General features: G+C 37.7%; 1 protein-coding gene across 1 annotated transcript in view; it reads left to right on the forward strand.

Annotated features, from left to right (window-relative positions):
* Positions 1–26,220, forward strand: part of PRTG (protogenin) — a 121,607-nt gene that overhangs the window by 85,875 nt on the left and 9,512 nt on the right. The window contains exons 12-15 of the mRNA XM_036101615.2: positions 17,890–17,985; positions 18,624–18,810; positions 19,495–19,622; positions 21,073–21,243. Of these exons, the coding sequence (XP_035957508.2) occupies positions 17,890–17,985; positions 18,624–18,810; positions 19,495–19,622; positions 21,073–21,243 (582 nt within the window). The remainder of the gene's footprint in view (positions 1–17,889; positions 17,986–18,623; positions 18,811–19,494; positions 19,623–21,072; positions 21,244–26,220) is intronic.

Raw genomic sequence — 26,220 nt, forward strand, 5'->3', positions numbered from 1 at the left:
AAAAAAAAAAAAAGGTACTATCAAAATATGGGTGAGGATGAGAATCACCAGTTGTGTAGCTCTTCATATGTTAAGTCAAGTTTTTCTTCAGCTATAAAATATAAAAAGTACATGAGATCAAAATTAGCCACTATTTGTCTCCAGAAAAAGAGTGTTTAGCTTGGTTCCAAATGACACTTCAAATTAAGACATTTGAAGAAACTTTAATCATTTATATCTGATGATGTTGACATCTGTTTCATGGCTTTTAACTAAGAGCTTTATACTAAACCTTTAACTTGATGTATCTTTCTTCTAAAAAATCCCATTGTCCTCTGTAGCACTTTGTATTTATATTTTGAAGCTTATTTATTAAACTGATTTTACTGTTTTATTTCCTGTTTCTTTCCTAGATGTGCTAGTAAAACCTGATTAAAATGGTGACAAATAAAAGCAATAGTTCCTTGGTCTTAAGAAGATACTTCTAGCCATCCATCAGCTCTTGATTGTTTTATAGGCTGGAGCTTTCAAATGGTACTTTTTGAATGATGGAAAAACTTCAGTAAGCTTTTCATTCTCCTATTTTTAAGAATCTGTAAACATGGCAAAATGACATGAATTACAAACAGTTTTCCTTATAGGAGGAAAAACTCTTGTAGAAAATTAAATCAATACTGTTCATTAATCATACTGCTTGTCAGCCCTCAGACCACTCTGGAAGTTTCTGGTGAATGTAAAGAGTCTTTAGATGTGTGAGGTCCTTAAAGATCTAAGTAAGTTAAAGGAGAGGAGGTTTTTTAAATACCACCATTAGCACATGAAAGAAACTTCAGGGTGGATAGAAAAAAAATTGTTGTAAAGCAGTAATTATACTTGCGGGTTTTGTTTTGTTTTTGTTTTAAGCCTGTTCTTAAAAAAAAAAACAAAAAAAACTTAGTTCATGCAAATAAAATTTTTAGCATTGTACTAATTACTCCATGGGGTAGAAGGGGAGCTGCAAGATAGGCCATTCCTGGAGGAAAATATTTTGTACCTTAGCCTTTAAAAATATTTGTGCATGTTTATTTCATAATGTGCATAGTATATCAGGACAGTTATACGTGTATATGTTATAAATAAAAGTATATATGTTGTGAATATGCATGCTAGAAAAATATTTTACTAATGGAAGGTAAAATAAAAAGATTTGGGAGACCACTATTTTAAAATATTGAATCAGATATTTCTAAGTAACTACTCAGTTATGAAGCTGTACAATCTAGAAGAGAAAATAGACATTCATAAAATCACCACAGAAATTATAATTACAAACTTTAGTAAGTGCTCTGATGGAAAAGCAGAGGGAGTTATAAGGCTGTGTTACAGGGGACAGGAGATGGCTTGAGGGTGGAGGTCAGGGTAGATTTCCCTGAGAAACTGATATTGAATTGATATCTGAATGATAACAGGTTAACTGGGTGAAGGACCCTGAAGGGATAATGAAAGAATTAAAGCAGGCATGGTATAAACAATAGTCATAGACTAATCATCAGAACAGGCTAAATACTAGAGTATCTTAGCATCTAAACAATCTGATTTATCAGTTGATTTGTATAAACTAGTGTGATAATGTAATCCTCACAGGCTTTATTGAGATTCTACATATTTTTCTACTGTGTTTTATTTATTTTTTAATTTTTTAATTAACGTATAATGTATTATTTGTTCCAGGGGTACAGGTCTGTGATTCATCAGTCTTACACAATTCACAGCACTCACCATAGTACATACCCTCCCCAATGTCCATCACCCAGCTACCCCATCCCTCCCACCCCCCTCCACTCTAGCAACCTTCAGTATGTTTCCTGAGATTGAGTTTCTTATGGTTTGTCTCCCTCTCTGGTTTCATCTTGTTTCATTTTTCCTTCTCTTCCCCTATGATCCTCTGTCTTGTTTCTCAAAATCCTCATATCAGTGAGATCATATGATACTTATCTTTCTCTGATTGACTTATTTCGCTTAGCATAAAACCCTCTAGTTCCATCCATGTCATTGCAAATGGCAAGATTTCATTTTTTGATGGCTTCATAATATTCCATTGTGTATATATACCACATCTTCTTTATCCATTCATCTGTTGATGGACATCTAGGCTCTTTCCATAGTTTGGCTATTGTGGACATTGCTGCTATAAACATTGGGGTGCAGGTGCCCCTTTGGATCACTACATTTGTATCTTTGGGGTAAATACCCAGTAGTGCAATTGCTGGGTCGTAGGGTAGCTCTATTTTCAACTTTTTGAGGAACCTCCATACTGTTTTCCAGAATGGTTGCACCAGCTTGCATTCCCACCAACAGTGTAGGAGGGTTCCCCTTTCTCCGCATCCTCGCCAACATCTCTTGTTTCCCGACTTGTTAATTTTAGCCATTCTGACTGGTGTGAGGTGGTATCTCATTGAGGTTTTGATTTGGATTTCCCTGATGCCGAGCGATGTTGAGCACTTCATGTGTCTGTTGGCCATTTGGATGTCTTCTTTGCAGAAATGTCTGTTCATGTCTTCTGCCCATTTCTTGATTGGTTTATTTGTTCTTTGGGTGTTGAGTTTGATAAGCTCTTTACAGATTTTGGATACTAGCCCTTTTTCTGATATGTCATTTGCAAATATCTTCTCCCCTTCTGTCAGTTGTCTTTTGGTTTTGTTGACTGTTTCTTTTGCTGTGCAAAAGCTTTTTATCTTGATGAAGTCCCAATAGTTCATTTTTGCCCTTGCTTCCCTTGCCTTTGGTGATGTTTCTAGGAAGAAGTTGCTGCGGCTGAGGTTGAAGATGTTGCTGCCTGTGTTCTCCTCAAGGATTTTGATGGATTCCTGTCTCACATTTAGGTCTTTCATCCATTTTGAGTCTATTTTTGTGTGTGGTGTAAGGAAATGGTCCAGTTTCATTCTTCTGCATGTGGCTGTCCAATTTTCCCAATACCATTTGTTGAAGAGACTATCTTTTTTCCATTGGACATTCTTTCCTGCTTTGTCAAAGATTAGTTGACCATAGAGTTGAGGGTCCATTTCTGGGCTCTCTATTCTGTTCCATTGATCTGTGTGCCTGTTTTTGTGCCAGTACCATACTGTCTTGATGATTATAGCTACTCTGTTTTAAAACATGTGAAACCTTGAAAGACTTTGCATAACATCCCAGAAAATGGAGACTGCCCTGCGTAGGTGGAAGCCTCTTGAATTAGCTGAGATAGCTGACTCCACTGACGCTTATCTTGGTTTATTACAGAAACTAGAGCTGTTGCTTCAGCTGAAGGTTAAAATGGCATCTTCGCTTTGTCAGCATGCCAGGATGTTAACAATAACTTAAGAAACCTGTGTAGATGGTAGGCAGCACATTTTGCCTGATTATCACAGTGTGTCCATCTTCCCTGGTAGATTGTATAAATATATCTAACAAGTCATTATTTCAGATGTACATATCTCCTGCTTCCTTTTCCAGGAAAGATTTGGAGTGACTCAGTACGGAAACACAAAATTCAACAACAAAAACAAAAAACAAATTGGTGATATGCATCTCAGTGTTTGAAAGGGTTTGGGATTAAACAACATTCATACAAATAGTAGGAGTGTAAAGTGATACACAACTTTTCTAGGCATAACTGGGTAACACCACAAGGGGGGTTGTGATATGCACACTCCCTTACACAGCAATTCTGTTAGTAGACAGACACCTATCATGAGAAAATACTAATGAACACACACATTTAAGATTTGATTTACTTTTAGAGAGAACAAAAAAAGAGAGTGAGCAAGCAGGGGGAGAGGGAGAGAAGCAGACTCTCAGCTGAGCGCAGAGCCCTGCATGGGGCTCAGTCTCATGACCCTGAGATCAGGACCTGAGCTAAAACCAAGAGTTGGATGCTCAACCAACTGAGCCACACAGGCACCCCATGGACACACACATTAACCATAAGGATGTTCACTGTAGTGTGCAGGACCATTTATAATTGTGAAAAGCTGGAAGAAACCTAAATACTCAATTACAGAGGTTAATAAAATAAACAGTGGTACATCCTTACAATTTGAATAAATGTGGACATTGAAAGGAATGTTTTAGAAGAATATTTAGTAGCATGAATGGTTATTCACAGTATATTGAGTGAGAAAAAGCAGTCTATAAGATACAAAAAATATTGAGTATGTATGTGAATAGAAAAGGGAATGAAAAAAAAGAGGTACAACCTCATGTTAAAAGAGCTTATATCGGGGTGCTGGTATTAAGATATTTTATTTTTATTTTCTCTTTTTGCTTGTCTGAGTTTTATAAACTTTCTATAACAAACATTTGATCCTAATGAGAAAAAAAGTATTTTTTAAAATTGAATATACCTAGGGGCACCTGGGTGGCTCAGTCGTTAAGCGTCTGCCTTTGGCTCAGGTCATGATCCCGGGGTCCTGGGATCGAGCCCCACATCGGGCTCCCTGCTCCGTGGGAAGCCTGCTTCTCCCTCTCCCACTCCCCCTGCTTGTATTCCCTCTCTCGCTGTGTCTCTCTCTGTCAAATAAATAAATAAAATCTTTAAAAAAATAAAATAATAAAATAAAATAAAATTGAATATACCTAGATGAAGAAATTAGAGCCAAGATAAATAAAGTTGGAAAATCGATGAAACCAGGATATTGACTTCTTTATTGCATGCTGTAGGGTCCTGTACAGTTGCTAGAAATGCCTATAAGTTTAGCTGTGAGCTTCCTTGCAACCAAAGCAAACCACAAACACTGCTAGCTACAGGGCACAGGATATTTTAATTATCAGAAAAAAAAATTGTAATATACTAATGAAGTTCCCAAAATATAGTACCTCCAGAAAAACTCTATATGCTCAAATTGTTGAAGATTCTCTATGAATTTATGTATTGAAAACCATATTAACTTATGCTTGACAATGACTTATAATAAGGAAAGAAGATTTCTGTGGTAAAAGGATCATTTGACAAGTTATAGGTTTTGGATGATCTAGAAATATTAGTGGAGGAAACAATTAAAATAATTTTTTTGAACTTTCACCTTTCTCCATCTGGATGGCCCATTAGGATGGTTTTTAGTGTATTTCCCTTTCTTGAATACATTCCCATTCTTTTCATAAAATGACCTTTTGTCTCAGAAGAAAAATCATGGCAGATGGGCCTTAATTCTGACTCCAAAAAAACTATAGAAACTACATTTTAAACCTCTGAAAACTTCAAAAAGTAAGGAGACACTGTTTCTCATTTTGCTAATGCACATTTCTATTCTGAGGAATTACAGGGATTGTTCTCATCGTATTCTCTTTCCCATGTTGACTCAGTGGCACATGTGTGTGGCCCTGCTTCCTTGTATGCTTTATTCCCATGCTCTGTGCATATTACAAATTGGCATTCCAGTGTGACTCATTGAGAATTTTTTAGAAAAAAAAATCTGCATTTGCATTACATATATAAAAAATATATCAGATATTTCTAGAAATCTTTCAAGAAGCCTAAAAATATGTTGGTGCTTTTCTCTTTTTTGTCCTCAGTGTCAGGGAAGAGTTCATTTATATGGATAAATGTAGATAAATAGATAAGATTGGCCAGTGAGAAAATTAGGCCATTCTGAGTTTAGGAAAGCTTTTGAAACCATAATATTCCCCTTCAACAAGCAATCTAACAAATTCAAAATTCAAAACAAATTCACTTGCAAAAACTGTGAGTTTTAAATTTCCCTGAATAAAAGACCCTGTGTTAGAGTCATAATCTGACTGATAAAGTAGTCTTAGCAAAAAAAGAAAATGTTTAATCTGAATCTAATAATGAGGAAACAAACAGATAAGTCCAGATTGTGAGAGAGTCTACCAAACATCTGTACTGGATTCTTCAAAGGTGTCATTGTCATGAAAGATAGGAAAAGGACAGGGAGCAATTCTCCATGAAGGAGCTGTGACATGCAGTGTGTGACCCCCCGTCGTACTGGTAGGGAGGGAGCAGCTATAAAGGACATTTTGGAAGTAATTTGGGAAATATATTAGATAAAATTGTGTTTTTGTTAAATTTATTGGTTATGATCATGGTATTATGGTTGTATAGGAGAGAATGTCCTTGTTCTCGGGGGAAGCATGTCCAAGTATTTAGGTGTGAAGTATGATGATTCAACAAAAGAAAATTGTGTGTCTCTGTGTGTGTACACTTGCACATGCACACACAAATAAGAGAACAAGTAATAAAGCAAATCATCAAAATGTTTTTAAAAAATTTAAAAGGTTAAAAAATGCCGTGTTTTGTTTTTAATCTTTAATCAGTATTTCCAAATTAGGAATGGTTTTACAGTGACTATGTACATGGTTGCAACAATAACTCTTCTGAAATAACAGATACGGAATATAAGAAACCTTAGATCTTCTGTTGAATGTTTTATTTATCAGAAAACGCCTTTTTGTTTAACTCTGTATGCTCAGATTGTTTGAGATTCTCTATCATGTGTGTTGAAAACCATCTTAAGATATATTGAATACTTTCCAGTACCCCAGTAATCTTCAGTGTCTTTTAATACCTGAAAGATTTAAGGTTTATATAGAATTTGAGTAGGTTATTGATAGCCAATTAACATGGTAATGACCTGCACCTGCTTGTATCAAAGAACTCCCACAGTTCCCTTATCTGCTAACATGAAAATTGATTTCAGTGTGATACATTCAACAAAGTTTAAATAAATTGTCACGTAGTGCTTCTTGTGAATTCTAAAGGAGGCATAAATAAATAACACGATCGTGTTTTATCACTGTGATTGATGAGGCTGATATTTCTCCGGCTTGCATTTCCCACTTGAGAAGAAATTTAAGATTGGTTTCAAGCTGTCTACCTGCATCCTTCCCATCTTGTAAGCATGCTTTTAACTGCCAAGGGCTGAGATTTGGAGGAATGGTTATCAAACCACAGATGTTTTTGCAATGAAACTGTGCACCTCCGACCAAGTCGCTGTGGTTCAGGAGATGATAGATGGTATTTCCATGTTGCCTCACAAAAGGGTCAAAATGGCATGGCAAGCCCATGACAGTGAAACAGAGAAATGTTAGTCCTGGAAGGAAATTTATTTCATGGCTTCAGGGGATGTTTGGTTGTCGTGAATAGGCTCTCTCTGTCAGTCTATAAAAATATTGTTTGTAAGGATGTGATATATATGAGACAGTGTGAGTGTGTTGGCAGACAGAGCAGCTACTTAAACAAATGCTAAGCCAAGTACAGTATCGTAAGTCAAGCACTTGGATTTTTTTAGGGTGAGGATTGTTTGTGATAGAAATACCAATATAATTAAAGTAATTTATTTCATTTTCTTAAGTAAACTTTGTAGCATCTTAATTGTCCTAGGAGGCTGCATGCCCCCCCACTCTAACACACTTTTTTAATCTTATAATTCTAAATTCTTACAATCAGCAGTTCCATTATATTCACTTTTAAGTTATTCAGGAACATATATGTGGACCAGCTTTATTAGTACTGTTCACATCAAGCTCTCATAAATTTGGGGACAGTTAAGCCACTGCTCTTTTGGAGTCTCCCTTTTTCTCCTCCCCACCCCGAAGGATATCAGCCACTGGCGTAATTCCATTAATTGATTATGTGATAGAGAGACTTAGTGGCCGTGCTCTCTCATCTTACAAAATTGGACAAATGAGGTGTCTTTTTTCCACAGGGATTCACAAAAGGAAAGAAGTATCATAAGAACATTAAAAGATCAAAACCATGTTTGTGGGAGGTTTTGTTTTTCGGGATTTGGATGTAAATCAGATTCATTCATGGCAGTGTTCAAGTAGAAATCTTTAACACCAAATATTTCTTATCCAGACAACCTCAAGTAATGCATTTGTCAAAAATGAAAAATAGTTTTTACAAGAAGTCTTGAAAACCTTATAGATGTATAAAGATGAAATCACACGTTCAAAAAATAATGTGACCAAAGTATTAGTGAACATGATATGATTGAAAAAGCCATTTGCTTCTGGATTTTGTAAAAACAATCCCGAGTTTTTTTGGGGGGGGAGGTTTTTTAAAATAGAGATTATGAGTAGGATATACTTATTTTGGTAGGAAACTGATTCTCAAATGTCACATGCAAAGAACTTTCTTCTAAATTATCCTAAACTCAGTAGGAGAGGGGATGTTCTCACTGGGAGTGAGAGGCGTTATTTGTCTTAAGGCCCTTCATGGGGGCAGAACAAAAGGGACTGAGTCATTTCAGGTTTAGACAAATACTCTACCATCAGCTTCCATAGAGAGTTGTTACACAGAACACAGGGAAATTTGGGGAGTGGGGGTTGCCCCCTCCCATCTGCCACTGTGTCTATTTTACAGTCAAATATTCTGTATTATCACAGAACAGATTTATAACATTTTGACATAGTGATCATTAACAAAAATCCTTTAAATTTGTAATGGACATGAAAGATGTTTATCATTAACAATCCTTACAGAAATTCAGTTTATAAACAAAAGGAGAATGAAATTTTAATCTCAGCTTTAAGTAAAATTTGCATTCTTTTAGCTGAAAACCTGTTTTTAAATCTACATACTCACACGTTCATGTCAGGTATTGTTTTAACCATCACGAATTAACTTTTTCCATTCTAATGTAAGTCTGAAGATAGAAGACAAAGAATTCCTGCTTGAAAGAGACCTGCTCCTCTAATCTCTCTCTCTCTCAGGTTTCTCTCTCAGAGAGGAGAAACCTACAATCTAACAACGTTTGGATAACTTGAACGCAAATCACATTGTTTGCATGTGATTTGTGTTTTTGTTACTGTGCTTACACATCCCATTTTAAAGCAGAGTATTTCGCTAGGCTTTCCTTTCCCACCCATCCCCCTTAGCATTTTTCCTGCTCTTCTGATGCTGGACCAGACTTGGGCTGGCCCCAGATCCTGTGTCAGAGGCCATGACCCGGGTGTCAAAGCGGTCATACTGTTGGCCTCTTCTCTGAATAATTATATGGGGGGGTATTGTGTTGGAGGGACAGGCTTGGGGGCAGTGCAGTCACCCTGACTAGCCAGACCAAGGGGTTCTCCAGTCGGACCACAGCGGAACAATGGCCCTGAAAAGGCTCGCACAAAACCTTGTAACACAAAAGATTAAATTAAAAATGGACATTGGGCCAGATACTAGGTTTCGTCCTTCAGAATTTCACCTTTCTCACTTACTCTGAACGTTTCTTAATTTAACATTTCCAAACTTCACATTGTGGTGACGTTCTATCAGCAAATTTTCAGATTGCTGTTTACCTCTGCATATATAGTCTAATTCGTTTGACTTCTTTAATGCTTTGTAGCCATCTTAATTGTGACACTTGGTGGTTAACGTTAGCAAAGCTTTCTATAGTGGTATTTTAAGTAAATCATTTAAAGTTGTACGTGGGGATTTTTAAAGTAACGCTTTGTATTTACCTAAGACATTTCACTAAACATGAGCCATGTCTAAATCGAACCAAGTGGCAGGAAATGTCTCAAAGTAAATGCAGTTGCTCGATCTTCCTTTTGGTCCTAGGAAGACTTTTTCCGCACCACCTGAGAAGTTTTCCTTAGAAGGATGGGGGATAAAACTCATTAAGTCTTATCTAGATTTGGATTTTAGAAATGATGTCAGAGGTGGATTTATTCATGTCGGGTAAAAGTTTTCTCACGGTCCTGACCTCAGGTGTTTTCTTGGTTTTATCTACCTTTGACCTGTCCACTCCAGCCCGGCTCTTTTCAAGGGTTCTGGAGTGTCACCAACACAGCAGCTGAAGGAAGCAAAGTCCTGGTTTTCATGACCCCAATACTATCTCTTTTTGTTGGTCCATAGCTAAATACTTTGTAAATAATAGTTTTCTATTATGCATTTCCCCATTTTCCAGGAATTCAAACTTCTAGAAGTGTTAGTATTACAACAAAAAATCCATAAAATTTGAATTGGTGTCTGTCAGTTTTGCTTTCTGAGTTCTAATTCTTTAATATTTTGTGATTACCAAAGCCATTCATATTTATTGTAGAACAGGTAGAAATACAGGAAGCAAAATAGCTAAAAATTCTACCATGGAGACAAAGCTAAATACCACTGTTAACACTTTGGTACATATGAGAAAATAATGCATTTCCATCTTCATTCTCCTTTCGAGCCCTGCCTCCAGGGTCACCACATCCTTGCTCCTTAAGTCCCTGTTTTCTGCTATCCCCCACAACCCCACTCTTTCCTGATGAATTTACTCTGTTAAAGGACCTAGATATCAGGTGTTACTTGTACCCTCATTGACTTCTCTGTAGCGCTGGACATTGTCATCCAGTCTGCTCACGGCTCCCGTGATACCTTCCTGGTTCTCCTCATGACTCCTTAACACCACTTGCCATCTCACGCCCAGGTTGCCAGTCCCTGCTATCTTTCCTCCTGGGTACCCTGTCCTCTGTGTGCAGGACTACTGACCATGTTCTCCATCCTCACTGCCGGCTCAGCCCACGCTTTCTCACCCATGCGTCAGCTCCACTTGAATGTTCCTCTGGCATCTCTGATTCAGCATGTCGTTGGCTCTCTGCATCTCCTCTTCCATTTGTTTGTCCACCCAGGCTGGGAACTTGGGAGCTTTCTGACTCCTCATGAATCCCTTCTCTCAACAATTCCATTTACTCAAGCCATCTTTTGTGTCTGTGTAACAAAATCCACTCTGGCCAGCCTGGCTCTCCAAGCTCTCTGAGATCCACCCCCAGCCTAACTTGTCTATGTGACCTTCACTCATGCCCCCTTACCGAACTCTTCCCCATTACTCATCCCTGATCCATGTGTTCCTGTCCTCAAGCCTTTGCTTACACTCTTCCCTTGGCCTTAATCTCTTCGCCCTGTGCTTATTGTAAGGTCAAATTCTGCTCACATGCTCTACTTCAACGAAGCCCTCCCCCACGCAATAAAAAAATACCAGTAACCTTTCCTTCTTCTGAATTCCCTTAGTCTTAACAAATCTCTTTGCAGCAGTTCTTCCTGTGTTGCATGATACTTATTTGTACCTTTGTCTTAGCTTCCCTAATACACTGTTACCAAAACAAATTTGAGGACAACTGATATATTTCAACTTGCTAATCTTAAAGATGAGGAAACAGACTTCCAGGGAACTGCCTTTGCAGCCACACGGCTACTAAATACAAGATTAAAATCCAAATCCCCTAATTCTCAAACCAGCCCTCTCCTCTGTGTTTATTTATTTAGCACTGGAAAGCACCTACTAAGTGCCAGGCATTTTTAAAAGCATTTACAAATATAAATCCATTTAATCCCCATTTTACAGATGAGGAAACTCCATTTAAACCCAAGTAGTCTGGTTCCAGAGTCTGTCCTTTAGTCACTATGCCAGCCTGCCCTTCTACCTGAAAGGAAGCAGGGATTAGGGGTCATGTGATGCTGCTAGTAATTATTTTATTGCTATTGAAATTTTTATCAGTATATTATTGTGATACGCTGGCACTCTTGTAGACACTTTCAGTGAATTAATTCATTTCCTCTTCCCAACAGCCTTGAGAGGTAGATTCTGTTATCATCATCATTTCCCGTCTTATAGGTGATTTTAACTAAGGTACAGAGGGCAAAAATAACTTCCCCAGGTTGCACGGTAATGACCTAGCTAGAATCAGAATCCAGGCAGCCTGGGGCTGGCATCTGAGACCTTCGCTGTTGTGCTAGACTGTCTCTTAGCTTCCAAGTAGTGCTGAGTCATTAGGAAAGTTGTCTTTTGTTTGTCTCAGCATCCTTCTCTGTGGAGGTCGGGTGACAAAAGCAATGATCTAGCTCACAGAGTATTTTAAACTCCATGTGAAATATTTATATATATGACAAATACTGATCCAAGGCACCCTTACTTTTCACTGCTTTGCATTTCATGCAGTCCTTCTTTTGATGAATCTTAAGCAATAGCCATATTTCGTGCATACCTGTTTTCGAATTGCTCTTTCATAGTTACAGCTGGTACCTGAATAGCTCCCACCTTCAGTAGCTGGATGAGTGGGGCCATCACTCTCTGTACAGGCACACAGGTGCCATCTAGTGGTAGTCAAGAGAAGTGCAAGTTATTCGAGTAAAACACTGGAAGAAGACCTGGGTTTTCTCTTGTCTTGTGGTCTTTGGGAACATGTTGCAATGAAAGTTGAGTATATTATACCACAGTTTTTTGTAGGTTCCTTAAGATGTATAAAGATACAGTTAATGCATTATTGTTGTTAAATCGGGTGCTTTTAGAATGGAATTTAGGTCCTCGATCAGTACATCTTTAAAAGACTTTGGCATTACAGAGAATCTCATTTTATTGAACTTTTTTCTTGTTCTGAGTTGTAGTCATTGAGGGTAATAAATACTTAATTGTTAAAACTGGATATAATTAACAGAGTGAATGAATTTGTTGTCTCCATCTGCTTGCTGTTGCTAATGCTAGCCCTCAGACTTCCATATTTCCATTTCATGAAACAATCTACTGTTCTTCCATTAAGGAAGAAACCTATTATGTTGTTTTCTAAAGCTTTTATTTCATCAGGTAGTTTGTTAGCAGATGAGAGATTATTAAATGAACATGGAAGACGTGGGTGAAGGTGGATTTGAAACTGAGAGGATTATACACCATGTGACATGGTTGCCAAAACAGCAAGCATTCTTAGTGGCCATAAACCCAGAACACAGCTCCTTCAATCGTATATACAAGTCAGACACACACTTGGGAGCCTTTGCCTGCTCCACAAACCAGGGAATATTAATGAGGACAGAGAGTAGTTAGAGATCAGCTTTAGTATTTGCCAACAGCTCATTTACTGACATTCTGGATTCCAGACCTTGCTTGTATGAATGAGCATCCTTGATGATTTTTTGCCTTCACAAAGATGATTCCCAAATTTAAGTGTACCATATTTTTGGTAGAACCTTTTCTGTTCTCCTGGGCAACTTTCCTCATTATAATAACAACAATAATAATATTGTGTGCTTACTAATTATAGGGACTGTACAAAGTCCCTAATAGCCATGATTTCATTTAATACTCTTAAAATCCCTGTAAGGGATTATGTGTCTGTTTTCCAAATGAAAATAAGCAAGGCTTAGAAAACTAAAAAATATATTCAAGGCTAAACAGTAAATACTATTTACAGAATATTCATTTATCAGTCTGTACTCTGGTAGATTAAAATTAAAAGCACGAGCTATTTTTTATTTAAAAAAATTTATTTAAGTAATGTCTACACTCAGCCTGGGGTTCAAACTCACAACCCTGAGATCAAGAGTCACACGCTTTTCTGGCTGAGCCACCCAGGCACCCCAAGAGTTACGGCTTTCTAATTGTTGAGTCTTCATATAATGTTTGGCTTCTAGTAGGCATTTGATAAATGTTTATTTGATACCTGTGAACTCTTTCTTGGCCAACCAGACTTCTGGTTCTGATTTCTCCTCACGTGAAACAAACTAAAGTGGAAGAGTTAGTGGTGAGAATGAATCAGAAAGGAAAGAAGGTAAGGCAAATCCTAGAGCCAGAGGAGAAAGGAGGAGTGTGGCCATAGCAGTGTTTCAGGAAGGAGATCTTCATTTTTTGGCCAAAGGTTGACTCCGTAATAAAGGTACAAGTTAATCTGGCTGGGACCACGATTCTGTTAACCTAAGCTGACACTCACTGGAGGTTCGCGTTAAAGTTGAGCTTTCTTTCCTGGCCCTCCATCTTTACATATTGCTAAATCTTTAAGTAAGTTAAATGCAAATACTACCTATCTGAGCCATCACTCCTGAGACCGTTAAGGATTAGCCCCAATGAGTGATTTTTATGCCCCTTGTGTTGAGTTTGGAAGGAAATGGGACGAACTCTCTCCGCTCTTTCCCTTTCTCCTTTTTCCCTCACTGGGTTTTGGGAAGGCCTATACTGTTCTTTGTGGTTGCTCTTCTTGATTCTGCTGTTTTCCCCATAAACCACATTCCCTAAGTCTGCTGAGTCTCGTGTAACCAAGCACCACAGACGTGGCAATGTTTGACTCAAGGAGGGCTGTTAGCAGGCCTTGGAAGCTGGTTCCCTGTGGCATTTCACAGTGTTGATCCTGGGTCTCTGCTTTGTACTTTATGCATTGGAGGGTCTTTTCAGAACTGTAGAGTTTTAGGACTTGTGCTACTTATGCTAAGGTACATTATTTGTGCATTTAACTACATTTAACATGCTGGTCTTAAACTCTGATTTTTTTTATTACTCTGAATTTTTAATTTTGTTAATTGTATAGCTGTTCTCTGTTTTCTTTTTTAGCTGATAATTCTTATTGCCTGATAGTGCTCATTTTAACATTATTTGAGGGCTCTGGTCCCCTGGGTCCATGACATCAAATTTCTAACAAATTGATGCATAAACATGATGAGCCATGTTGTTCCAGGGTCTCTGGATTAACAAACCAAAATAATGTGACTAGATTTTGAGGTTGAAGTCCTACTTCCCAGGGCTTAAGAGGAGAGCATGGCCCGCTGCTCAGCTTGGCCCCCAACCTGGCACTTTAATTTTAATAAATGAGATTCTTTGAAGAGCATAAAGAGTTGATCACATGTGAACAAACGTTTAATGGGTGCATAAAACATTAATGCACCCATTAATGTTTTTTTCCACTAAAGTGGTTTCCAAAATTATCCTGGCTCTTGTACTTTTTGTGTGTGGATAGAGAGGACTCCTGTGCACCTGATGTACTTGATTTGCCAGCCTAATGGTTTGCCTTTTCCTGACCTCATGGAAACTAACAGGGGAAGGAGCCCAGCCCTGGAGATGGTTGCTCCAGTGACTTGGATGATTTCCAGATGAGCACCAGGAGTCCTGGGTTGTTACCGTGCTGAGTGGGTTGTACAAGGGCTGGGTGTGCTCTTCTCTCATTGTCTCAGGACATGTACACTGCTTCTCATCAACCAGAAAAGGTTAATTTGGGGTTTAAAATTTAATGTAAGCAGCTCCTTTTTTTAAGGACAAAGAAGGGAAAATGAAGAATCGATTTTAGGACTAAAAATAAATAACCATTCCAGAGAAATATTCATGAACTGTTGATTGATTGTTTGCACAGTGGAAAAAAGATTAATCTCTCCACACATACTCATAACCCTCATCAAAATCCGCTTTCGGTGAGAGCGGACCGTATCCGTGTCTGGCTCCCTGAGAATGTGAGCTACTTGGGGCAAACTCTCTCTCATCCCGCCTTCTTTTTCTGTATCTCCTAATTCCTGGCACAATGCCCCACACTCAGGAGGCTTTCCTAAAGATACTCTTCTGATTGAGTAGAGACAGAATGAAGAAATACGTTTGAAGAACTTGACTGCAGAGAGCCAAATGAATTCCATTTGTACCCATTCAGAAGTAGTATTTGTAAGATGGCACGTAGGATTCAGTTGCCTAATGAGCTCAGCAATATGTTAGGAGGAAAGAAAGATGAACACAGATTCAAATTAAGTTGCTCTTAATCTGAACAGAAATTTTCGAATCTTAGAATTTCGGTGCTTAATGTTGGAAATCATTTGAGTAATGAAGTCCAAATGTATTTCTGTGTTTTCTGTAGTTATTTTATAAAATGTTTGAAAATATTTCAGTTTTAGAATTTAAGGAGACAGACTTACCTGCTGTGACAAAAGCACATGTGATAAAAATATCAGCAAGTCCTTGGTTTAGCTTTGAGTAACACTAGACATGCTACTTAACACCTTGGTACCACCATTTATAGAATGGGAAGAACATTGATAGAGTTTTGTGTTACTCATATAAGATACCATTTTCTATAGTATAATCGAATATTAGTCTTCCTACTTCCTACCTAAAAAGTATAGAAATGTCCTAAGTTGTATAAATTTTTTTCTTCTTGTGGTTTTAATTTTGTCAAAATGAATAGAAACAGAAATAAAAATTTTAGGACATCCTTTTAATGCACTTTCATATTAAATAATAGAATACATCAGTTTTTAAAATGTGCAGAATCAGATTATTTTGGAGATTTTAATAAACTTCACATTTTATTTTTGAATTTTTGATTTTTATTTTTAAAGTTTATTTACTTAAGTAATCTCTATGTGCTACTTATGCTAAGGTACACGAACTCAAAACCCTGAGATCAAGAGTTGCATGCTCCCCCAACTAAACCAGCCAGGCACCCTTATTTTTGGATTTTTAAATGTTTAAATTCACTCTAGAAATATTTTTATCTTTTTTTATTCTAAATTTTTTCCACATTGGATATAACTTTCAAGGATGATTTTTCCCTTATGAAGTATTGGATGTGTTTGTATGTTTATTATTATTTAGAGAAATATAATATAGAAATATATTCAGTTTAGAAATATAACTACCATATAATCCAGCAGTCCCACTTCTGGGTATATATCAAAAGGTAATAAAATCAGTATCTTGAAGAGATAACTGTTATGCACCTCCATGTTCATTGCAGCATTATTCACAATAGCCAAGATATAAAAACAACCTAAGTGTCTGCTGATGGGTGAATGGACAAAGAAAATATGGCCTATATACACAATGGAATATTATTCAGCCTTAAAAAGGAAGGAAATCCTCCCATTTGCACAACATGAATGAGCCTAGAGGATGTTATGCTAAGTGAAATAAGCCAGATACAGAAAGACAGTTACTGCATGATTTCATGAATGTATGGAATCCAAAATAGTTGAACCCATAGAAGCAGAGAGTAGAATGGTGGTTGCCAGCGGCTCAGGGGTGGGGGATGTGGGGAGATGCTGCTCAGGGGTACAAAGTTGCACATATGCAAGATGAATTAAGTTCTGGAGATCTGATGTACAGCATGGTGATGATACTTACCAATACTGTATTATATACTTGAGATTTACTAAGATCTTGTTTTCAACACACATACCTACACAAAAATGGTAACTATGTGAGATGATATTTTACATCATTTTACATCATTTTTTCTGATATTAAACATCAGATAAAAACTGATGTTTATTAGCTTGATTGTAGAAATCACTTCGCGATGTATACATATGTCAAACATCAACTCGTATACCTTAAATATATACAACTTCTGTTCATCAACTGTACCTCAGCAAAGCTGGGGAGAAAAAAAAAATACATTATTTCTCAGTAGTATTTATTTTTGTCCCAAGCAAGTACTCTATAATTAAATGTTATCATAAATATTTATATTTAAATGTATTTATATTATTAAACTTGAATATGTTCTAAAACATGTCATTTAAAATGTATAACCATTTATATCCTCAAAAACCTGAAAAATTTTTTGTTTCTGTATGTATGGGATGGACTTTGGATTTCATATTGTGACAGTTAATGAGCACCAGTAGAGGGAGCTCCAACTCCTCTTTCTTGGTGAATTTAGCAGTCAACCTGAAAATAGTTAATGGAAAGGGCACACATAGAAATAAACTTAAATTACACATGGTTATAAAACTTTTTAAAGGTATGAAAGGGTGACAATTATAATTATCTTTACCTTTGAGGGAGAAAATAAGCTCGCTTTGATTTCCATGCTTTTGAAGGTAGCTAACCCTCCAATAACTAAACAAAAAACTTCTATGTAGTGTAACCTCTTACGAGTGATCCCAAGGCTTTTAGTGTAACCTCTTACGAGTGATCCCAAGGCTTTTAGGATCAAGAATCTATCTCTGGTCGGTTGAGGAGGAGGACGAAGAGTAGTAGAGTTAATGTTATTGTTTGAAGAGAGGTTAAGTAAAATTGTAAATAACTGGTAGATAGTCACAGTGGCAAAGTCACACAGAGGTGAATTGCTGAATCACTATGTAGGATAGGAGAGGAAAAAACATCTCATTTTACATAAAACTGTTAGGCATCCAAAAGATTTTTAAACCAAAACCTGCAAAGGCTCTGGAGGGCTGACATCTAGAGGGCAGGACCAAATTATTACCTGTCCGTTTCTTTATAGACCCCAGAAGAAAGTATCACGTGAGGCTGCTGGCTTATAACAATGTAGAAGACGGCTACCAGGCGGATCAGACCGTCAGCACCCCGGGATGCGTGTGTAAGTAAGAGTCGGGGTAGCACGTTTCACTCTGTGTGGCTCCCAGTCCTTGTTCTCCTCTTCCTTCTGTAAATTTAAGTCTCATTACTACTTGGAATCGTTGGTGGTTTTCTATCTTCCGTGGCACCTAACATAGTTATTTTGAACAAGTACGTGCTCAAACTGAATATTTAAGTGAGATGTATTTAATTATAAGAACTCATTTTACTTTTGCAAGCAAAAGACCTTTAGTAATTTAACTGGGAAAAATAACCCTGGATACCTATCTGCTCTAATCTTGAGGCTATTTATTTCCTTCCCATTACAATGTTCAGTTTTACTGCTGCTAAGACCTGTTTGGTTTTATTGCCACTGAAGAGAGGGTGTCCGTTTAGTTTTAAGTCCATTGCTGGCCTTCTGAATGTCTTTGGCTAGTAGTTTGTCTTCTTGGTGCTTCTGTTTTAATATTTGATTCCTTATCTAACTCATGGAAGAGTTGCTCATAATTGAATGATACATCTCTAGATGTATCTATGAACCTCTTTAATGAAAGAAAGACCTAAAGTCAACTTAATAGGGTGGGGAATTGTGATTTTATCATTTTACCACTTTCTGCAGTAATATGCTGTACAGTAAATTAACATTGTCTTTTTTGATAGCTGTCCGTGATCGCATGGTTCCTCCACCACCGCCACCCCACCATCTCTATGCGAAGGCTAACACCTCATCTTCCATCTTCCTGCACTGGAGGAGGCCTGCGTTCACCACTGCACAAATAATTAACTACACCATCCGTTGTAACCCCGTTGGCCTGCAGAACGCTTCTTTGGTTCTGTACCTTCAAACGTATGTAGCTTCTATTAATGGTGGTTTTCTTTGCTCTTCTCCCTCTTCCCACTTATTTCTTACCATCTTGGGCCAGGCTGACCTTTAGCTGTAAGCACCTGTCTCAGGACTTATCTTACTTATAAAATGGCTGGGAATTTTGTATCTTTACCATATTCAGTTCTGAAAACTGCATCTTCTGACATTTAGTTTCTGTAAATGAATTTTTTGTTTGTTTGTTTCCTCAGCCTCATGCAACAAGATTAGGCAAGAAGATATTACTACTTTCAAGTGGCTACCCTTAGCATGTTTAAAGGAAAAAACAAAAGACCACTTTCATGCTGGCATCAAAAAATAAAGCTTATTTTGTCTTCTTGGTTATAGTTAGAAAAATGCCCATCATTATAGTTTAAAAGAATGATTTGACTTCCAGTATTTCAGAGGAAATCCCTTTGTATTAGGATATTTCTATACTGCCAATTTCATAGTTTCCTCTCAGAGAGGCAATTTGTAGGCTGATTTCTACAGGATAATACCAAATGTAGTATTTTAATAGAGGAGATTGCTTTTTTAGTCTAAAAAAATTGGTTTTAAAGAAAATGAGATAATAATAACAGTATGCTTACCTATATTGACTGGAAATACTGATAATCTTTTAGAAACAAAGTACTACCAGCATTAACAACTTCATTACTCATTTTATAGATCAGAAACTCACATGTTGGTTCAAGGTCTAGAACCAAACACCAAATATGAATTTGCTGTACGACTGCATGTGGATCAGCTTTCTAGCCCCTGGAGCCCCGTTGTCTACCATTCGACCCTTCCAGAAGGTACAGACATTTATTCTAAATGTTTAAAAAATAGATATGTCACTTTAGGAGCACCTGGGTGGCTCAGTTGGTTGAGCGTCTGCCTTCAGCTCAGGTCATGATCTCAGGGTCCTGGGATCGAGCCCTGTGTCAGGCTCTCTGTTCAGCGGGGAGCCTGCTTCTCCCTCTGCCCCTCTGCCTGCTTGTGTTCTCTCTTTCTCTCTCTCTCAAATAAATAAAATCTTAAAAAAAATAGATAGGTCTTTAAAGAAGATACTACCTGGTTACCACCCTGGTTAACATGTATGCATTTGTTTTGTTTCTTAACTTTTGAAATGTATTTTGTTTTATTATAGTAAATGTTTTTTCCTCTCACTATATATATTACACAAGCCAGTGGGCTTAAATTTAATGTCTCTTTGGGGAAACACTACATTTTCTAAAATCAGGTGTACTCTTCAAGACTGTACCCAAATAATTTAAAATGGAAGTAAGTGAATAGTGTACTTAATGATGTTGGGAGCCCATGTTAGAAGTAATGTGTGTGGTGGCTTGATCCTGTGCACAGTGTGGTGGTTTGGATATCTGATCGAACACCATTTCTGGAGCTTACCTCTGTCTCTCGCTAAGGTATTTCATGTCTGTGGACCTGCATTTCCTTTTCTCTAGAATGAGGGTGAGGGGGTAAATGATCTATGTAAGGACCATCACAACTCTATTCTAATTATGCTGAGAGAAAGCAAAGCAAAGACATGAACTTCAGGGAGCATAGGGCCTGTTGGGTGTGGTTTTGGCTATATTCCATATAGGATGTGATGCCAAAAACCAGCTCTTCACACTTTTAGCTCGTACTAAACATGTGGTCAGCTAAAATCCCAAGCCTTGACTGCTTTTGCAGATATAAAGTATTAGTCTAAGGTCTGCCCTGTAAACTCACTGATTCACAACTTTTTGGAGAATAACTAAATGTTTTGGTCTCAGAAGTATTATCTTCAGTGGTTTCCTAGATCAGGTGAAATATATATTCTGTACATTTTAGTAAGAAATGTAGTTTAGATTCAATACCTAATGGGGTGAGACTCAATACCTAATGGGCAGGTGCTGCTGGTGGAATTGTAAACCTTTCTAGTTATCAGTTTGGCAAAACAATATCAAAAGCCCTAAAAATTCTTATGCCCTTTGACTTAGTAATTCTCCATCTAGGAATCTACCATCTCCTTTTTTTCTTTTCTTTTTTTTTTGATGTTTTAAACATTATAAAAATGAAATTAGCTCTCAGAAAAAGAAGAAAAAAGTAGTGTTTTTTACTCTTATCATTAATGATCTGTAAAAGCTGTGATTCTGAGATGTTTTTTAGTGGTTTTTAGTTTTTCACACTCTTTTCCCTGAGTTTTCAGTCTGTTAGCCAGGTATTTGAGTGTTTATCACCATTTAATCCTGGTAATACAGTATTTTCTCCATGTGTGCACAGCACCGGCAGGCCCACCAGTTGGAGTAAAAGTGACGTTGATAGAAGATGACACTGCTCTGGTTTCTTGGAAACCTCCTGATGGTCCAGAGACCGTGGTGACGCGCTATACCATCTTGTACGCGTCCAGGAAGGCCTGGATTGCAGGAGAGTGGCAGGTCCTACACCGAGAAGGTAAATATGAGCATAAATTATCAAAGAGGATGAAAAGTAAGATTATCGATGGTAAGGAAACAAACAGAAAGAAGGATCTCGAGTTTGTTTTGAATTTATATTTATGAAGTAACAAATGATAAAGGATTTGGGTTTTATTCACAGAGCATTGGGAAACCATCAGCATATTTTAAGCATGAGCATATGATTCACATTCCAGAAAGATCACTCTTGACTATTGTGACTAGAATGGGTTTGGTGCAGGAGGGATGGGTCAGAATAATGTAGAGACTAGGAGGTGACTACAGTGGTCCAGACTATAAGCCTGTATTAGGATACCGAGGATTGAGATGGAAAGGAGAGGATGGTCAAATGACAGTAGCTTAAGTAGAGAAAGAATGGGGCAAGGAAGGAAGAATTATTATAGATGACTACTAGATTTCCAGTGGTTGTGTGTCTTGCGCTAGAGTAGCAAACACTGGAAGAAGATCTGGTTTAAGGGAGCAGACTTTTGTACTAAAATGGTCCACATACAAATAAATTGGCCCATATGAATATCAGGGTCCCACTTAAGTACTTAATTCAGACATGCATGCTGGGAAAAGAACAGTTTGCTAAGCAATTAAAAGCTTCAGAAGGATTTCAAGAAGGAAATTTGTTGGCCATCTACATATTCTAAACATTTTTACAGTACTAGGCATTTGCACATACATTTTACCTTTTAAAGGGAACATTTACCTAATTAGGATGAACTTTAAAGACCTGTGGATTTAAGATAAAACTCTCTATGCAATTGTAAAACAAACAAATGGTGACTTTCTGTGGAATTTTTTTTTTTTTTAAAGATTTTATTTATTTATTCGTGAGAGACAGAGAGAGAGAGAGGCAGAGGCAGAGGGAGAAGCAGGCTCCCCGCGGAGCAGGGAGCCCGATGCGGGACTCGATCCCAGGACCCCGGGATCATGACCTGAGCTGAAGGCAGACGCTTAACCGACTGAGCCATCCAGGCGTCCCTCTATGGAATTTTAATAGTCGTATATTCATGTTTTCATTATGCCAAAGCCCCACTAAGTAATATTTTCCTAGTCACTGAAGAGACTTGAAAGTAATAAGTACTTGCCGGCAATACAGTTTTATATTTGCATCAGTTATCTATTGCTACCTAACAAACCACTTTAAAAATTAGCCATCCTATTTTCTCACAGTTCTGTGAGTCAGCAGTTTGGATTGGGATCAGCTGGGCACTTCTTCTCTTGGTCTCTCCTGAGGTCACTCATGAGACTGAAATCATCTCATGGTTTCAACAGAGTGTGAGTAGGTCAAAAACAGCAAGAGAGAGTTCCAACATCAGGAAGAGAGTGAGGAAGCTGCACGTACAAAGCTTTGCAAGCCTCTGCTTGTATCACGTTCGCTAATGTCCCACTGGGCAAAGCAGATCAGGTAGGCAAGCCCAGAGTTAGTGCCGGACCGGACTGCCCACGGGTGTGGACTGATGGAGGTACAATTTATTTGGGGCTATTAGTCTTACAAACTACCACAATATTCTTAAAATGTACAATTCAGTTTTAGTTAATTCCAAAATGAATTATTGACACATTTGACCCTGACTAACCTGATTTATCACATGAGCACTTCTTCCCTTTAGCTCTTCATTTGTACCTGCCTAAAAAGAAACAGTATTTTGTTTTGGTTCCTTTTAACACATTCATTTGTCAGTTTCAGACAAGGCTCAGAAAACAACATTTTGCCTCATTGATTACCCAGTAGTGAAATGGGTTGTAATTGCAGGTTTTTACACCTATATAAGCTGTTCTAACTACATAATCATGCATGGGAGGGGGAAAAATCTATTTTTGCCATTATCCTACTTTTGTGATTTTAAGAAAAATTCTCAGCAAAAAGCTATACCATCTTGTACACGTCCTTTTTTATAGCTAATGCTAGTACTTCATAGAGGACACAATAAGCAATATAGGTAAAAAAGAGTTGAGTTTATTTTTTTGAGAGTAAAAAACATAAAGGGGGGGCACCTGGGTGGCTCAGTCGTTAAACGTCTGCCTTCGGCTCAGGTCATGATCCCAGGGTCCTGAGATCGAGCCCCGCATCAGGCTCCCTGCTCAGCGGGAAGCCTGCTTCTCCCTCTCCCACTCCCCCTGCTTGTGCTCCCTCTCTTGCTGTGTCTCTCTGTGTCAAATAAATAAATAAAATCTTTAAAAAAAAAATAAAGGGTTTGAGTCACCCACTTTTATTTTTATTTATTTATTTATTAAGATTTTATGTCTAAGTAAGCTCTGTACCCAGTGTGGGGCTTGAACTCACAACCCCGAAATCAAAAGTCACATGCCCCACCAACTGAGCCAGGCAGGTGCCCCTTGAGTCACTGACTTTTAAACCAAAAGCAAAAAATACATCATGGCATTTAAAGAGAAAAATAAAATGTAAAATGGTCTTTAATGTCTAATTATGGCAACTTTTGGAAAAGGTGAAAGTGTAGAAAAAGATGAGGAAAGCAGAAGAGGGAGAATATCAGTATTTCTTTCCTATATACATGTTTTGTTTATACATATTTATGTGTATAATTAATTCACATATTGCCAAGTGGAATAAGATAAAGCATTTTAAAAATGTTCCTGATGACCAGATAATATTTGTGGCTAAAAGTGTACATGGTCAAATGGTTGAGCAGAGATGTGATATGAAATCATACTTGTGTGTAATTTAAAGTGAATCAGAAATTAACAGCCTTTACCTTTCTGATATGCAGTAAATCAGCACAAACTAGTCAGTTCTTTTAAAATCTAAAAGGCACTATAGAAAGTCATGCCCTATACTACAGCAGTTCCTGAACTCTGTTCCTCATAGCATGAATTTCCCACAATTGTAAAGACGCTCCTTCTTCAAAAAAAAAGTTACATGACTAAATAGATTTAACCTAAATAAATATGTCATTTCCTCCTATTAGAGATGCACATTGGAAATTAATTTTCTTCAATAAAGGAATTTAACTCAACATTTGCCAAGTAAATCAGAATACCAATAGTAGGAACAAATTGATTTATTAAATGAATTATTGAGTGATTACTGTGTGGCAGGCTCTTTTCTAAGCGTTGGCAATACCACAGTGAACAAAACAATGTTCTTTCCCCTTTGAAGCTTATATCTCAGTAACACCAAATATGTAGATATTTAGGTACTGTTATAAGTGGTATTAAAAAAGCTGCAAGCGGGGAGGCGGAAGAGACAGAATGATGGAGGTAGCAAGGTTAGGTCCTTTTGGAAGAAACATCTAAGCGGAGCCATGTGAGTATTGGAGGAAGTGCAAAGGCCCTAAGACGGAAGTGTGCTTGGCGTTAGAGGAACAACAAGAAGGCAGGGAGCCTAGAGTGAGGGGAAGAGCAGGCAGTAGGAAATCAATGGGGAGGAAACCAAGGGCAGATTTTGTAGACCACAGATTTTATTCTAAGAGAGATGAAAGACATCGAAGACTTTTGATCAGATTTACATTTTAAAAGGATTACTTTGTCAACCACCTAAAAGACTGATTATAAGTTGGTAAATGTATAAATGTAGAAGCTGAGAGACCACTGAATATACAGGCGTCCATGTGAGAGTTAGTGGGCATTTGGACAAGGGTGATAATGAGGAAGGTAATAAGAAGCTATTAGAACATAATTTGAAAGAACGGCCTACGAGGTTTGCTGCAGATTGATGAGGAGTGTAAGGAAAGAAAGAAGCAGAACTGACGGGGGAAATCAGAGGTTTTTTTTTTTGTTTTTTTTTTCCAAAACTTTTTTTTTTTATTATGTTATGTTAATCACCATACATTACATCATTAGTTTTCGATGTAGTGTTCCATGATTCATTGTTTGCGTATAACACCCAGTGCTCCATGCAGTACTTGCCCTCTTTAATACCCATCACCAGGCTAACCCATCCTCCCACCCCCCTCCCCTCTAGAACCCTCAGTTTGTTTCTCAGAGTCCATAGTCTCTCATGGTTCGTTTCCTACTCCGATTTCCCCCCTTCATTTTTCCCTTCCTGCTATCTTCTTTTTTTTTTTTTTTTTTAACATATAACGTATTATTTGTTTCAGAGGTGCAGTCAACAAAACCAAAAGAGGTTTGGTTTTTAACATGTTAAATTTGAGATGCATCCTAGTTGTCCGAGTAGAGAGGTTGATTAAGCAGTGGGAGGGTTAAGTTCATGGGAGAGGTACGGAAAGGTATACTAGTGGTATAACTAGGTAGATGATTTTTAAGACTGTGGAACTGGAAAACAATCACTTACAGAGTGTAGACAGAAGTGAATTCTGAGACTGCATTCTGGAGCACTTCTCCAACCTCAAAATCTTATCCTGTGCTTTTTTATCCTCCATGAACACTCCTTTGGCGACAAATAGCTCATATTTTAATATAAGTTCAATTTGGCACTTACTGAGAATTATCTTGTACAAGCATTATGCCAGCCACCTTAAGCTGTTCAAATATGAAAAAAATTTCTGTTCTCCAGAAGGGGGAGGATCAGAGGTGAGGAAGAAGACTCACTTTCATGGAGTAAATACACTTATGTCAGAGACTTGCCAGTGGTAGTTTATTTAATCCTTTCCAATAACTATATGAGGTGGGAATTATTGCCCCCATGAGGAAATTAAAGTTCAGTTATGTGCCCCAAGTCACAAATTACTTAGTTGGTAGCATGCCAGCATTTGATCAACATTGATCCAACACTGAGCCTATTGTACTGTCTGGTTTCTGAAACTCCTAAAATAGCTGAAGATTCAGACACATATGAAAGGCAGTGGACTGGCATAATCACACTAACTGAGATTCAGATAGTGTGCTGAGAGAGGAGAAGGACAGGCAGATCACTTTAATATTTGGGAACTGCTTTGAGTTAACTGCTTTTTTCCTCATAAAGAAGCCAGAATGTTAGTTTCCTTTTTTTGTGTGAAGGAACACTCTTTTTGTGGGAGGAAGGGGAGCACTTGCACACATCCAC

The sequence above is a fragment of the Halichoerus grypus genome, chromosome 8 (assembly GCF_964656455.1).
Source record: "Halichoerus grypus chromosome 8, mHalGry1.hap1.1, whole genome shotgun sequence".
Classification (NCBI taxonomy): Eukaryota; Metazoa; Chordata; class Mammalia; order Carnivora; family Phocidae; genus Halichoerus; species Halichoerus grypus.